Here is a 16833-nt window from a genome sequence, read left to right as displayed (position 1 = left end):
AATTTTGGGGCAACCTGGGAATTCCTTCAGTCCTGCCAGGTTTGGAGGGTTTGGAGTATGTTGGTATTTCTGCAGTTACATTGCATAAAATACTAAGCAAGAACATGCAATCAGATAGCGAACGCTTGCTGCCATGGGGTTTTACCTGAAAAGAATGTTAAGTCGCGCTGTGTCTCCAGTCCCATCCCAGAAGTCATTAGAAATAATAATCATAATAATAAAATAAATAAATTTAAAAAAAAAGTGAAAACAGCTAAGTTTGCCCGGCAATTACTGAGCAGGATGTATCACATCCTCCTGAAGCACATGCCAAGAGGCTTTAGTGAATCGAGGCCACGGGGGCAGCCAGGGAGGGCTGGGTACTGCCCCTCGACGGCTGTGCCCGGCCTGTGCGAGACGAGTCCGCGGTCGGCGGGGTTTCTGCTGGGTGGGGCGCGCCGTGGGATGCGGGAAATCAGTGATCCAGGGAAGGCCACAACCGCGCAACCTGTCAGCGCCGGTCTCTGCGGGAGGGCTCCGTGCTGCCCGGGCTGTGCGTGTGACCGCCCGCGCATCCCGCTCCCGGTGCATCCCGCTCCCGGTGCATCCCTCTCCTGGCGTATCCCGCTCTCAGTGCATCCCTCTCCCGCGCACGCCGCTCCCCCGCTCATCCCCGGCACACGCCGCCCCGACACCTTTTCCCCCCAGCACCCTCCCGGGCCGTCTCTTTGCCCACCGCCGCGGTCCCTCGGTGCCGGGGCTGGATCCGCCCGGCCGCCGCCCCCGCTCCCCCGCGGAGCCGCGCTCGGGCGCCGCCGCCTCCCCGCCCCGCCGCCGCCGCCGCCATGGCGGAGCGGAGCCGCGGCGCTCGGCGGCGGCTGCTGCCGCTGCTGCTGCTGCTCCTGGCCGGCTCCGCCGCCAGCCCGGCGGAGGAGGGCGGCGGGCGGCGAGAGGCGGGCGCCGGGGAGCACGGCGAGGAGGCGGCGCGGCACCACGACTCCTCGTACGGCACCTTCGCCAGCGAGTTCTACGACCTGCGCTACCTCTCCGAGGAGGGTGCGGCGGCGGCCGGGCCGGGCGGCGGGGCCGGGCGGGGCGCAGCGGGCGAGGGGCCCGGGCCGGGAGGGAGCGCCGGGCCGAGCCGAGCCGGGCCGGGCCGGGCGGGAGCGGGCGCGGCGGGCGGGAGGCGGTGGCAGCGCTGTTCAGCACGAAGGCCAGCGCCCGCCGCCATCTTCCGCCGGCCCGGCCGCCTCAGCCGGCGCTGCCGCTCGGGGCCGGGGCCGCAGGGGGGTCCGGTTGCCCTGCCCCGCTCTCCGCAGAGCCGCCGCCTCCCTCCGCGGGCATTACCGGGCACGGCATCCCCGACACGGCATGCCTGGGCTCGGGCGTGCCCCCGGGCGGGAGCCTGGGCCGGGGGCCGTCGCCTCCCCGCAGAGCGGGGCCAGCCGGCGGCCCCTCGCCTTCCCCTCTTGCAAAGCTTTCCGGGCTGGTGGCGTAAAAAGGAGTCCTGGGGTGTGAGGGCTTCGAAAGGACGTGCGATGCCCTAAAGTGTCAAGAAGCAGCGTGGTCGTGCGTTTTTGGTGTGGGTTTTTTTTTTTTTTTAATTTACAAATGGTGGAATGTTAAAACACCGCTTTTGCGGCTAGGCTGCATGGAAAACCATTTGTTCAATGGTTTTGAAAATAAGTAAGGAGTGAGAAAATTGCATGTCCTGTGACCCGTGTTTCAGTAATGCACCGCTACACGCTGCTACGAAATTCTGCAAACTTATTAATGCAGGGTAATATACCTGCCCTTGATAGAGTTAGTGTAACTGTGATTTGCAGTTTACAGCATACTTTCTCCATTACCATTGTCAGAAGTCTAGGGAAGTAAATCAGGGCTCCTGAATGCCCTAAGTTGTGTAGGTCAAAATTTGTGTGCTGGTGCTGGAACTAACTGCAGTGTTCATTTCCCACTCAATGAAGCACTTTTCCTACTCAATGAAGCATTTTCAGAGGACTTTCTAGTTCCACAGCTAGCACTTTGGTTTTTAAATGGATAAGTAAAGGAACATCTTATTAAAATATCTGTGCTTATGCAACAGACACCAGCTCCCACAAGCCAAGGCTGAATAGGTCTGTTAATAAACTTTCTCACTTTTTCTTTGGTACTATAATCCAGCAGAAGGGATCATCACTTGGAATCATAACTCTCACTGTCTGGCTCTTCTGGCTCTGCCATCACAAGCGATTGAAGGCCATAACTTCAGGCAATTCCTGCCCTGATACTCTCTTACCTTTTACTGCAATGTGTGTTTTATTTTACTTCATAAAGGAGGATGTATTACAAGGTCTTTTCAGTATCAATTCCTACAGCTCTGCATCTGGTGCCCTGCCTGCATTTATACCTAATGCTGTAATTTATGGCTAAGTTCCGTTATGGATTTCAGTTCCCTTATGGATTTTATGAGGGAACTATGAGTGCACAAGGAGAGAGTGCACTGCAGTAGTCCATGATCCTGTTGCCTTATATTTAAGTTTTGCTCTCCAGCATTCTTCTCTCTCCTTGATGAATGTAGGAAACCTTAGAAAAGTTTTGTTTTCAGTTATTTATGTTACTTTGTTACTCGGATCCAGGACCATCTGAGCAGTGGGTTTTGTACATGACAAAGTAGTCACTCATCTGAACAGTTCAGTTATCAGCAAAGTAAATGCTACTGGAAGACCTGCTCTTTAGTATTGTTGATTTTTAGCCCTTGTATTTTATGTATTTTTATAATGGTTTATTCTGATTATACAGGTTACCCTTTCCCTACTGCTCCTCCTGTGGACCCATTCGCAAAAATCAGAGTGGATGACTGTGGAAAAACCAAGGGATGCTTCAGGTCAGTCTGAGATAAGAGTCTAGATACCTTTATGTTTACAGATGCTGATTGATGATATTGGAGACTCTCGTTGGTGTTTCATAGTAATTTTAATAAATGTTTGTTGTTTAAGACCATAAAACTATGGTCATATATTATTTGAGGGCATTAGTTTATTTAAGAATACATGTCATAGTTATGGACCTACAGTTCTTTCTTGTATTTTCACGAAGCACTTCAAAAAACAGAGCAAAGAAGGTCAACAGTAATATTTTGTGTTATTGTTTGCTGTACTGTTTGAATACTATACACTAAAAGAGTAATACTTGCAAAAAATTAATGCTACTTTATGTCCAGCAGAATATATGCTTTACTGCCATTATGCCAAAATACATTCTTTTAGTTTTTTTTGCAAAGTCCTAATTAAGTTCCATAGCAGGAAATTTCAAGAAAAAGTTATGTATATTTCCAATTCCATTTAGGTATGGTAAGCCTGGATGCAATGCAGAGACTTGTGACTACTTTCTAAGTTACCGCAGAATTGGAGCTGATGTTGAATTTGAGTTGAGTGCTGACACAGATGGCTGGGTGGCAGTGGGATTTTCCTCAGACAAGAAAATGGTAAGATATGTACAGCTTTTCATGTTGGCAATAAACACACACTTTCATATGCTGGGATAGAAATGGTTTATGTACATTTAATATTTGATCGGTGAGAAACAGAGCACGTAAGGTAAAACTGGCTCGCTGAAAACAAAGCACCATTCAGTAGCCCCCCTGGGAGCACTGCCTCACAGAAACCTGCTTCATCCTTCCTAACATCTCCTTTCCCTTCTTCTCTGAGAACGGCAACAGTATTTCAGTTCAGCTCTGAATGTTTGAATGTCACTAGCTTTTTGCCTTTTCATTAGAAAAGCCCTCAGGGATAAGCCAATTCACATGGAAATGTCCTGTTGCACTTTATGCCAGTGTAATTTGGGCAAAATACACATCATAAACTGAACAGCAAATAATTTTATTCTTGAGAAAATCAGCTGACTTTCAGCAATATAAATTTTTATTTCACTTTTGTTTAACTTTGGAAATTTTTTGGTTTTTTGATACCTATGTGTTGTTCTGGAGAAGACATAAATGTGTGAGAAAATGACTCCTGCTAATTTAAACATTTATACTCAAGAAGGCAGTCTTATTAAAATTTCTTCTCTCTCCTCTGGATTGTTATTGGGTTCTGTTTTATGCTTATTCCTGTGTTTACTTTTTAATTTAAAAGCTTCACTTTTCATTGAATTTCAATGAGCAAAACGGAAGCGTGTAATGTGTGGACTTTAAAAAATGTGGGCAATAGATGATTTATGCAAAGATGTTTTGTCTGTGATCCTTACTAAAATGTTTAGGATTAAAAAGCTGTTTATAATATCGGTGTTCATGTACAGAAACTCTCCTGAGTATATAGAACAATACTGGACCTATGTCCTAAATCACAAGTCAAAGAAAGGACTGTTTCTTGTGGAGTTGAAAGTAGCAGTCTTAAAAAATACAGGAACTAGGTGTCCTGGGATAGGACCCACAAAAAATTAATTGGAAGACTTGCACTGACTTAACAGAACTTTTACGAAGTCCCATCCTCCCAGATTGCACTCTTCAATTCACTCTTGTTTACACTTTTTGGGCCTGAAGCTGCAACAATGTTCTTGGCTGGAAAAGGATTGTTTTGTCTAACTAAGCTGTGAAGAGAATTTGCTAACACTTTATATGAAGTTCAAAGTTATATACTAATACAGTACAGAATCTGAAAAATATGCAAGCTAAAACTTAAGGCATCATTTGACCCAAAATGGGAAATCGAAAGAAAATGTGAGGACAGGTGCTTCTCAGTCATTACTACATATATTTTAATATGACACTGTAAATAAACACAAGACAATAGAAGGTTTTTGTGTCGTAAAGAACAGTTCATGTCACAAGAAACAGTTTGTGGTTTTGGTGTAAAGAACAGCTTTACAGCCAAATTTTGAGAAGAGTTTAGAAGCTTGTCAATGCAGGTACTCAACAGGGTTTTCAAAGCAGCTCAGCACCTCTAAGTATCTGTCCCCAAACTCACAGCTGGTGTTTCCAGTTTGTACCTCTGAGGTATCTGCAGTGGACCCCAGGGTCCCACTGCCCTCCTCTCATCAGCCACTTGGAAAGCAGGCACAGCAAGCAGCAGGTTAAGTCTGAACTTCTGGTAAAAAGAATAAAAGAATTGTAAAGTAAAAGGTTTTGCTTCCAAATTTGCTCCACATATCATATAATGCCCATTAGTCAGCTGGGCTTAACCAGATAGCCTCTCTCTTCCTGTCTCGCTCTCCTGCTGACTTCATATTTTTCATAACTTCCAGGATGTTTTGGTATCCTGGGATGCACAGGCTTTGATGATAAAATGGCTCTTGTTCAAAACAGCTTAGCTCTGAGAAATAGGCTGTGCTTTGGAGGCCCTGATCAAAATGGTGTGGCCTGGATAGTTTTAGAAATTAAGGGAAAAAAAAATCTATTTTGTGTCCTCAATAGATTTTTTTAAAGTTCTATGACCTATTTCTTTGTCTCAAGTAACATTATGCTTTTCCACTTTCAGGCTTTTGTGTCTCGGCAGGATTTTGAAATGTCATTCTGTTAACTGAGATTCAAAATGCCTTTTTCTTTCCTTTTTAGTTTTCTTCCTTCAGTGTAAAAACACCTTTATTTTTGCCTCTTTGTGCTTAAGAATGAGGGATTTGTACTTAGATGTATAAAAGTTAAACTTGGGAAATAAGTTATGGAGAGCAGTGATGGTCTCAAGACAGAGGCTGGAAAGGTCTGCAGCAGCACCAAGGTGCAGAAACTGTTCAAGCATGTGTTTTACCTAGTTGTCCCCTCTTTCCACCCACTTCTTGCACATCTTTTACAAATGCACCATTCAATATTACCATAGTGCTGAAATACACTTTTCCTCTCTTTTTTCTGTAATAAAGAACTAAGGGATGATCACAGTAGCAAGCATCATGTCTTTCATCCGTATGACAGTATCATAAGGATATGGGAGGAGTAGGGCCTGTGTTTAATACAGCACTGATAGCTGTGGCACTCATCCAGCTTGGATAGTGCTCTGATGGCTCTTGATGCTAAGGCTTCTATGAGATAGTGCTCCTGAAGTTCCTGCTCATCCCTGTGTTCTACCACTCTGTCAGCCACCTTGAGTAACTACTCCAGCAACTCCTTTAGTATTTCCATGAATTTTCTTTACAAATAAGTGGCTCCTTCTTCCTTCTGTCTCTTGGTTCTTTGGTGGCTGATTATGCTAAGTGAAGAAGCACATATTGATTGCTTTTTTTCGTTGTATCCTGTGGTATATTGTATTCTGTTATTACAACATTTCTTATAAGAAATAAGAGTTATGAGAAATGATGTTCCCTAAGTGAACATGAGAAGAGATAAGAAAACACTTACTGTAATCAATGCTATTATTTTCTCATATGAAGTAGGGTTTTTTTTCTTGTCTCACTAAAATATATTGGTTTTCTGTCCATGATTTGAGGCAGTGGATTTTGTACACATCAGGGATTCAAGACTGCAACACTTTATGAAGCAATATGCCAGAACTTCACAAATAACAAAAGAAAACAGCCTTCCACAGATCAATTAATATCTGAGTGATATCATATTCTACAAATATATGTTAAGTAAAATAACTCTTAGAAAGATCCAAAAGAGAATTCACAGGGAGTAACAGTACGTAGTTATTGCCACCCACTTAATATGCTTTTCAATCTTACTGAAGACACCTGATTAGGGATACAAGTATTTATGTATATATAACTTAGAAAGAAGGAAAGAGCACCCCAGGTCTTGATTAGCTTTGAATAATTAAAATTATATACATAAATGAGGAAGTGTTTAATGACCCTTTTGTTTTCCATCTTTGAATTTTTTTTAACCTTGTAGGGAGGAGATGATGTCATGGCTTGTGTTCATGATGACAACGGAAGAGTCCGAATACAGCACTTCTACAATGTTGGTCAGTGGGCTAAAGAAATCCAGAGAAATCCTGCTAGGGATGAGGAGGGGGTTTTTGAAAACAACCGTGTAACGTGTCGATTCAAGCGTCCTGTCTATGTTCCCCGAGAAGAAACCATTGTGGATTTGCACTTGAGTTGGTATTACCTGTTTGCTTGGGGCCCAGCAATCCAGGGTAAGTTGATCTCACCAACTTGAAGTTGAGTTGAAGTGCCAAAATTGATAAATGTCTTTCAATTACGTGATTCTTACTAGACACACCCTCTCCCCACCCTTTTATTTTTAAAGAACTAAAATTCTGGCAGCATGAGGCTTAAAAAAGAAAGACAGGACATGTCTTGTTTTCCTGGATATATATCTACTATCCCCACTTCTTAAAGCTGAATTTAGAAGAACTTCATAACTAGAAGTTCTTAATTTGTTTGAAGGATGTTTGTTGTTTACTTGAATTTCATTTGTACTCCCTGACAGTGTAATATTGCATGCTTCCATAGGTTTGAAAATTACCTCCCTGCCTGTTTCCTCAGCAGAGTTATAGAAAAAAATTGCATCTGACGTTATTTCTTTCTGCCCTTACCTGCTAAAGGTTCTATAACTCGTCATGATATCGACTCTCCACCCGTGTCAGAGCGCGTTGTCAGCATTTACAAGTACGAAGATATTTTCATGCCTTCGGCTGCCTATCAGACCTTCTCCTCTCCATTCTGCTTGCTCCTCATTGTTGCACTGACCTTCTATTTATTGATGGGAACCCCATGACCAATGGCAAATAGTAAGAATTTGGCAGTGGAAGTTTCTCAGGATGGACGGCTATATGGATGGACAATGCATTTTTCTTTTGGAATTTATATCACATCACCATCCTCATCTAGCTGCTTTTGAACATAGTTAGCTTCTCAGAAGAGTGAAATAACCATCTCCCTTGAGTGGCAGAGTGGTGACAAATAATTTAAGAAAATCAGTGAACACATAGGAGAATATTTTCAGTGTTGTGATTACTTGCTTAAGAACAATGAGACTTTTGTAAAATCAATGTGTGTATGTGTGTGTTTGTGTGTTTGGGAGGGGTGCCTGTATGTGTGTTCAGGTGAATTTAGTGATGGACATCTTATCAAATAACAAAATTGCCTTCCAAATTGCTACAAAAAAGCAAATTTGGGAAAACACTGCAATGCTGTTTGGTACTTGTAGAGCAGAGAGCACAACTCCAAGTGCAGTTTCCAATCTTAAGACCTAGAAACCAATACAGCAGTATAAAAACTGCACTTCAGTAGTGGATAGTTCTCCCAGTCTATTTTTCCTTTTTTTTTTTTTTAATATTTATCAAAGTGTACTTGCTGTAGTACTTTCCAAAACTAAACTTGCATATTCAAGCATTAGCATGATTTTTTTTTTCAACAGAAATAGGTGATGAATGTCTTTATTGTGTTTCAATAGCCTTTTTGAAAGAAATGTCTACTTCTTTTAAGAGTGAGATATAAAGTAATTTAAACAAGGGGACAGGAGAATACAGCAATATAAATTCTCCATATACTGGAAAACCAGGTGTAAAACATGCAGACTATAAAAGTTCCCAACAAGCCATAGGATGTTGTCCTAATAGATTAAATAATTTTTTCTCTTTTTATGAAAAAAAAAGCAATTTTGCTGACATGTAAATATATTTTAAGTAATTGTGCAGTAGTATGAAGTAATCTCTTTTTCTGTGTTGTATGCCACTAAATCCTGTTCATGTTAAGGGTGACTTTGGGCAGCTGGTGTAATCTTACAAAGAAATATAAATGAGATTACTTGTAAGAAAAGACAGGGATTTATAAGAACAGCAGTATCTTTTGTTCATCAGACCACTGCTAAAATACAGGTATTGTGGAAAAAGATGAGCTAAAACGGAAATACATTAGCTGTTTTCATCACTAAATAGTACAAGAGGAATGCTAAAATTTACAGAGATGAAAAGTGTCAAAATGCATTTATGAGCCACAGACTATAATAAAAACTTGGAGTGAAGAATTTCTGTTCTTTACATAATAGAAAGTGTATGACACATTTACATATAGCAGTCAAATGTGCTTAGGTAAGGTTACTAATTCACTTTCCAACTTACACTCAAATTCTACTTACGTAGAATTGAAGTCTAACTAGTGCCAAAGTTTTATCTAATGCGATACACTTGAGGACTCTCTAACATAGAATCTGGTCAAGTATATGTAATGCAACTCTTTTCTATTCTCATTGCTGCATGGAGTATAAAATGATTAATTAGCTTGGTTGGGTTTGCATCATTATTCACAGATTGATGTCTGTAGACCTAAGTTTTTTTAGGCTTAAGGTGTATGAATTAGATTGAAGATGAACTTATCTTCATAACAAACACTTTATCCCTATTTTAAAAGATTGATTAATATTTTATATTTTCATTGGTGTCTTTAAGGATTTGTTCACTTAAAATTACTGCACTAGAATTCAGAAAAGGGAAGAGAAATTCAGAAGTGAACTTCTAAAGTGCATACAGTAGCTTTATTTAGTATAAATTACTTCTCTCAGGTTGGTTAACTTACTCATCATCTGATCAAGTAGAGACCACCTAATAAGGTCTGCTTTGACCCACAACAGCTGTGTAATTTAGCCTTAAGATTGGCTGGAGCAGATAAGCAAAAGCCTGGATAATGAGCTTTACATTCAGCAAACAGGTGAAGTGAAGAAATCATTAGGGTAAATTCTTTCTCTCAGGCAGCTGAGATATTGCAGCTCTTTCTCAGAGCCTGAGGGTTGCTTTAGTTTATGGCTTGGTTTTTACTGTTTCAGCTGTTTACTTGATTACCCACTAAAGGGCTAATTTAATGATTTAAAGGTACTGAACTTGGATAGAAACCCAGTTTGGCTTCTCTTTTCTTCTTTAATAGAGCTCTGGATTTAGGATATCCTGGTTGGACCTGAGCACACAGGTATGTTATAGATGACAATAATAATAGCAAGGTAAAATTGTGTGACAGCTGTCAATGTTTTCTACACATATGGAGCCAGATGTGGTTAAAGTTCAGGATTTGAAGCAAGAGCAAAGTATTTTACATTATTTTTAATTCCTTTTTCAAATTACTTGTCAGTGTGCTGTGTTTTTGTAATTATACTTTTCTCTTGTTGAAGTACTAGCAGAAATGTGCACTTCTAAAACATCTTTCATCTAAGCTTCACAGTACTTAATTAGCCTAATAAAGTGTTTCTAATCAAAAGGGAGGAAATAAAAGGCCATGGGAAGCAGCAAAACAATTTATTATCTGGCATTTAAATGGATGGTTGAGTTTAGCACTGAGTTTATCTAAGAGTTCCTCCTCACAGTGGGAAAATCAGGACTGTGGAATTCAAGTTGCCAAACAATGGAAGTATGAGTATCTAGAAGTTGGTAGTTGGGATAAACATCTGAGGAGAGGAAGGTTATAAGGGAAATGTGGTATGTAAGCTTGTATGATATTTGGTAAGTCTTAACATTTGAGTGGGCATAGTAACTTGTCATGGAGACTATTTTGGTTTTCACATGTTGTCTTCTTGTTTTTATTTTTAATATTGAAAAGCAGGATTTATCCCTGTTATGCAAAGTTACTATAAAGTAACAGACTTCAAAGTAATTTTTAATTGATTATGGTATTTAAAAACGTTTTGTTTTATTATTTTGTCTGATTGACTGGTACTAACACAAACTAGAAGCAAAGGTGTGCTTTGGAAAAGGAGGCAGATATTTCCCACTCAAAATAATTTTTTGTTTCTTTAGTGTGATTACTGCCAAACAACTATTAAAGAACACATTTCCTAAGTGCTTTAATTTTAAGAATTTCTTGCTGCAGAGTGACTTCATACAGAAGCATTGAGTTTAGAGAGGGCATATTTAGACTATGGTGTTGTTTGGAAATTCAATTGTTGCTACTAATTAGAAAGATTTTTTTTTTGCATAATCTTTTTTTCATTGCTGGTATCAAATAACTGGGGGTTTTTTTTAGGTATAGGTGAAATGCTAATTGATTTCCTCCTCAAAAAAAAAAAAAGGCACCTAACTGATTTGGTAATGTAATAGGATAATGGATGATGGTGTCTTCTGTTATTGCAAGGGAAGTATTCTGTTTTTGAAAGAGAACATATTGATGAGAAAAGTTTGAACTCCCTCTGTGGCCTTGTCTTGGTGGGTTTTGCACTACTTGGATAGTAAGAAAATAAACACTTGTGGCCTCCCTAATCTGAAGAAACGCCCAGTTTGGGTTAAATGATGTTAAAGCTGTGTTTGGTACTGACTTTCCCAATCTTTAGCGCAGGCATTAGAGAATGACTGGAGTGTGGTGTGCGGCAGCATGGCACCCAGGCAGTGGTCTTGAAGCTCACTTGAAAAAAGAGCCCTGCAGCTGCCTCTATGTAAATAGCTAAGAAGTTATTTCTTAGTAACTGGTATAAGTTCAAGGGAAGACAGATGTGTTCTTTTCTTTTTTTTTTTTTTCTTCTTACTTTCTCATCCCTCCAATGCATGAGAGATTTACAAAAAAGAAAATTTTTCCTGTTTTAGAGGGTAGACCTTCTGTCTGGCCTTTCAAGTCTTTTCTTGGTATGTTGGAAGTTTGCACCCTCCAGTACTCCAGAGGCAGAATTAAAGTTTATAAGCAAATTATGTAACTTTAATAGCATTTAAATGGCATTTTGTTACTCCATGGTTTCATTAGTTCGGCACACTGTTGTGTAGCAGGTGTACTTCCCCCACCCTCTTCTTGTTTTAACATCTCCAAATAATTTCCCCAAAGTAAAGTATTTGGTAATAGGCATAGCAAGAACAAAATATGTATTTCAGAGGATTACAAAACGTGTAATACCAGTTATTTTCAGAAGTAGCTATTATGTTAGTGTTTTATACAAAAGATGACTTTGCATAGAGCCTTAGATTTATAACAGAATCAGAAATACTTTTAAATATTACAGTGTTTCAGTGCTTCATGGAGCTGTGGATGTGCGTGGCTTACAAGAATTGATATGATCCTTTTCAACCCCATGTAATGAAACTGGTAAAGCAGTTTGCTTGCATGCTGCACACTGAGGCATTGGTGACTCCAGACAGTTTGGAACAGAACAATGGAGAGACTGGTAGTAAGGACAAATAACAAGGAAGGGAATTGAATGGTTTTGCCATACTTTCTGCTTTTGTATAAATTTACGTGTGGCAGTGCCTGTCTGGCAGTCTTTATCCAAGAATTATTTGATGTAGGGTTAGGAAAGAGTAGAGACTGACTTGAAAGAGATTTTGGCTGTCAGACAGGTCCCAGCTGTTTAAGGGCTGATCAGGTAAGACCATGCCATAAGATGTCCTCTGCTGTCAAGCTCCAAGTTAAGAGCTGGAGGCTTGATCTGGCCTTCAGGGGTACAAAAACCCAACAAGACCCCAGAGGCAGCAGCAGCAGGGAGTGAGTACCTGCTCAGTTTGTAGAATGGCCAGTGAGCAGGTACTCCCTGATGGCTGCAGTCGGAGTATCAAAAGATGTGGGCTCTAAATCTTAACAGCTTTGTACATTAGCTCCTCTAATTAAAATTTTATTATTAGTATTTCTGTAGCAGTCTCTTTGGGCAGCTCTCCCTCAACCTGCCCAGGATAGAGATGGATCTAACAGGAAGATTTTAAAGAAAATGTCAAGTCCTTGTGTACAAAAATTAATAAAAAACAGAAAATAATTTTTAAAGCATATTCCAACTTTTTACTTTTTTTTTCTTATCTAGTTATTTATACGCAGTTTGTATGTCCAGGTATCTGATTTCTGCAAATACATAGTAAGACCTAGGTAAACATTTTTCCTTTTCTAAACATTTTTTATAAATATGAAGTAATCCCTTTAGTAACTTTTTTTTCTACTTTCACAGTAGGCTTGATAGAGTTATATATGCTTCAGCATGGTTACTTAACTTACCTAATTTGGGCTTAGATAGTGAGGCACAAGCAGTGCAATTTTGAAATGTCAGAGAGGATGTGTGCAGCTTATGGAGTTGATAGGTGTGAAAATGCAGGCTTAAAAGAAATTACTTGCTTTGAAAATCTGTGTTACAACTTGGCAATAGCAATGTATCTGCTGTAAAGAAGGGGACAGATTTTTTTCCCTTGGATTACTGAATATTTTGATTAGAACTCATAGACTATCTCAGGTTGGCAGGAATCCATATGGATCTTAGAGCCCAACAAACACTGTACTCCTCACAGGACTGCCTAAAACTAACCCATATGACTCAGAGCATCATCCAGATGCTCCCTGAACTTCCCTGTAGAGCCTGTTGCAGTGACTGGGCACCCTCTTAGACAAGAATCTTTTCCTAAGGTCCCATCTGAACTTCCCCCTGACAAGGTTCCATAGCCGTTCACAACTGTTGCTTTTGCCCTCTTTCTGTGTTTCTTAGCTAAGTAGGAATGTTCTTCCAAACCAGTGTGGGGTTGGAATAAGTGCAGGACTTCACATCCTCTATCTTAGAACAGCTGCTGCTCCACATAGGCTCGATCTGATCTGCAATTAAAGGCTAATTAGGAATGTCCTTACAAGATGAACTTTCATGTGGCATTCTTAAGACATTTTCTGTAAAGGTGTCTTACTCTTTAGAGCATTACAAAATTACCAGTACTTTTCTTAGCTGTTTCTAAATGATTCTTAAATTCATATTTGCATTTTTGAAGAAGTAATTGGATTTTTCAGAAGTGCTGAGCAGCTGCAAATCTGTTATGGCTCCAATGCTTACTCAGGGAAGTGAACATTTTATGGTAACTCGTGATTTAGCTTCATATCTCTCTCCTAGTTTTGACGTCATTCAGTTTAATTTCCTATGGTGGTATTGGTAGAAGACTAAATAAATGAAAAAATCATTAGACTTTGTGCCAAGGAATAAAAATATTCCTGCTGATTTTTCACAACAGTGATCTGTAAGATTTAGATAATGGAAAATATTGTTTGCGTAATTAATATTTAGGCAGTGTGATTTAGCTGAAGGTATTTGTGTGTGCATGTAAAGTCTGAGAATTATACAACATTATACAAGATAAGCTAAAAAAAGAGGCTAAATTTTCCTCAGGAGACGAGAGAAAACACAGAACCTTACGTGTTCCCTGACTCCTAGGTGATTTTGGGGAGACAGAATGATAGAGGAAGAAAATATATAACCTGAGATATTATGTGTGTGGTGTTTGTTTGCAGTTCTTATACACACACCTTTCTTCAATACAAAAATTAGCCTCAGACGTATTACAGTGTTATTTTCACTTTTTTTGCATACAACCTGAAACAAGAATAAGTTCAATAAGTCAAAAGAATGTTGTCATATAGAGTATTAGGGTAATAAGAAAGGAAGCACAGATGCCACAGTTAAACCTAGGAGGAAAAAAAATCTTGGTATTTAACTCCAGAATATGGTGTCTGCTTCTGAAATACTTGACTTCTCACATAGAAAGCAATGGGTTCTTTTTCAGTTTTTTACCTTTGGTGATATGAAACAAATGATAAATATTGAAATATAAAAAACTACCACAATAGAACTTTTAAAGCTAGAATTATCATCCAAGTCTTGACGAAGAGATTCAAAGATTAAATTTCAGACCTACTAACTCATTAGAAAAATGAAATAGTGGGACCCTGACTTTCGTGTGTGATGTTCCCAGCCTTTATTTATGCAGATATATTTTATTAGCATGTTGAGTTTTGTTTAGGTTATAACTGATGCCTGATATATCTTGGTATTTCTGACTTATACATCCTGAAGTCTGGTTTGCTTTAACCTCTTTGCAAATAAGCTGGCTGTCATAACTGTGTTAACTCTTGCCACTTGTTTCTTATTACATGAAGTGTAATGGTTGAACCTGAAATGCCATCTCTACATTTTGAATTTATTCAGTTCTTTGTCAAGACTAATATACAGATAAAACATACAAATAAGAAACTTGTAACTATAGTGTTAAGTGGTGTTCTGCATTCTGTATGCCAGGCTTCATTCTCTATGCCAACACCCAGCAGCCATGTGAAGTAAATGAGCATTTGGTTGGATAGGAGTGCAGAATGGAGGTTTTGACATCCAGAAGAATTTGCCAAACTTCTTTGTGCTCTAGTTTTTTCAGCAAAAATAACACTGAGTGAATAGATTATGAAATTACAGTGACCTATGGGACTACTTTACAATCCGTGCATGCCCTAAAGTATTGCTTTGTAACATCTGTTTTATACTAAATGTTGGTGTTCAAGTGAGCCTTGTTAGCTATTTGACAGTGACAGACAATGATATTTATAAAACTGTTGCAATAAATGCCTTTTTAGTCTAAGAAAATGTGTGTATGGCATTTATAAAGGGGAAAAAAGTCTCCATGAGGTTAAAGAACCCTCTGCGCTGCCTATGTTAATAATTCCTTCCCATGCCATGATCTTGAATTTGTTAGCCTAATTCCATTTAAGTCAGTGAGACTGGTCATTAGCAAATTAACAGATGTGAGAAGACTGCCTTTTTTTTTCCACTATGTGAATCACAATGAAACTGTAAATGAATGTGATCATTTCTATTTCAACAAAGTATTAACCACATTGTCAATTGCTATAAGTATGTAGAATTTAGAGGTTCCTGTGCTGACCTCTGTGCTGTGTTTTTGTAACTATTTGATACAAATATGATCAAGTTGCAATATTACAAATTGGATATTCTTTATCTACTGTCATCACTGCCCTGTTCCTCGGCCAGAATGGCTTCTGAAGCAGCCAGAACAGGCTTTTGCAGAAAAGAAGTAAATGAAAGTATATTAGGAACTGATAACAGAGAGGAGGAAGTGCCATGATACTTAGCCAGCGAAAGTAGCTATATTAGTCTCTCAAACAGGGATGCTTCAATTTCTGAGATCGTTAAGGTTTCAGCAGGTATTTCAGCTCCTTACTCCTCCTTACTGTTGGACTGGGAAGAAAAGTTGGCTTCAGAGCAACAAGAAATGTATTGCTTTTACACTGTGTGGTCTGTTTGATGTGTTTGTAGTAGTATTGCAAGCCTGTAGCTGCAGGCTGCAAGAAAGGATGGATCTTGTGTGTGTCAGCTACTTGTGCACTGTCCAAGGCATCATGATCAGTAGAGGCATTACACGTACTAAATCTATTTAAATTATATTCTGTTTGTCTTGCATTATGTGACAGCTGATGGACTGGTGAGGAATTTGTCACAAAACCTGATGGATCCCAAACATTCCTCTGTTACTCAAATCTCTGTATATCCAGCTCATGTTCTGTGCACACAGTTATCATGTGGGATAACCATGAAAGATAGTGCTCTGGATTTTGTCCATCCACAGTCCTACTGCTGCTGTTTTGCATGCTTTTTCCAGTGATTGAACACTTTTGTGTCGGTGCTATTGACCACTCTGCCTTACAACCACGCATTTCATTCCCCTTGTTAACCGAACAAGATTCAGTCTTCTGTGTGAATCATTCAAGAGTTGCTCTGCTGATAATTTTGTACACTTTAACTGAGATGTTGAACAAAGTTTGAACAAAGTTGTTTCTGCAATAAAGTCAGGCTATAATCACTGGGTGCAATCAGACATGGTGTTCCCAAGGATTTGTTTTCATTTTCACCAATATTTTGTAAATGACATTTAATTTGGAGCCTTCTCATCTTAGCAGTTGAACTGCATAAAATAATAATTTTTTCATTAGCCCAAAATGCAAAGATATATGCAGATGACCTGAAGATGCAAATGTTGTATCTTAAATCATTGACTTTAACTTTCTTTTTTTTCTTTGCTTCTGGTACTAGTAAAACTATAATAGTTTACATTAAGTGTTTTTCCTTGATCTGAAGATGGTATTACTTTATCATTAAATTGAGGAGAATTTATGAAGTGAGATTAGCCTCAACTGAATGTTTGCAAATGCTCAGAAACACAGGTTAAAATAAATAGTGTCTCATGCAGGGATAGTTATTTTCTAAATACACAGGCCAGTGCTGACACCTTG

General features: G+C 39.6%; 1 protein-coding gene across 1 annotated transcript; it reads left to right on the top strand.

Moving 5' to 3' along the window:
* The first annotated feature begins 824 nt into the window (after window positions 1-824).
* Window positions 825-16306, top strand: FRRS1L (ferric chelate reductase 1 like). Its single transcript, XM_058819553.1, has 5 exons — window positions 825-1035; window positions 2761-2845; window positions 3307-3445; window positions 6782-7028; window positions 7440-16306. The coding sequence occupies exons 1-5, from the start codon at window positions 825-827 to the stop codon at window positions 7610-7612; spliced, it is 855 nt and encodes a 284-aa protein (XP_058675536.1). The 3' UTR covers window positions 7613-16306.
* Window positions 16307-16833: the final 527 nt, after the last annotated feature.

The sequence above is a fragment of the Ammospiza caudacuta genome, chromosome 1 (assembly GCF_027887145.1).
Source record: "Ammospiza caudacuta isolate bAmmCau1 chromosome 1, bAmmCau1.pri, whole genome shotgun sequence".
Lineage (NCBI taxonomy): Eukaryota > Metazoa > Chordata > Aves > Passeriformes > Passerellidae > Ammospiza > Ammospiza caudacuta.
Note: the sequence above shows the minus strand (reverse complement) of the source record. Positions and strands in the feature narration are given on the sequence as shown.

What these genes read in the sequence shown, in the direction of transcription:
- FRRS1L (XM_058819553.1), top strand. Translation starts at nt 825, where the DNA reads ATGGCGGAGCGGAGCCGCGGCGCTCGGCGGCGGCTGCTGCCGCTGCTG. An exon ending in GCGCTACCTCTCCGAGGAGG is followed by an intron (nt 1,036 to 2,760) that starts GTGCGGCGGCGG and finishes CTGATTATACAG; the next exon opens with GTTACCCTTTCCCTACTGCT. An exon ending in TTTCCTCAGACAAGAAAATG is followed by an intron (nt 3,446 to 6,781) that starts GTAAGATATGTA and finishes TTAACCTTGTAG; the next exon opens with GGAGGAGATGATGTCATGGC.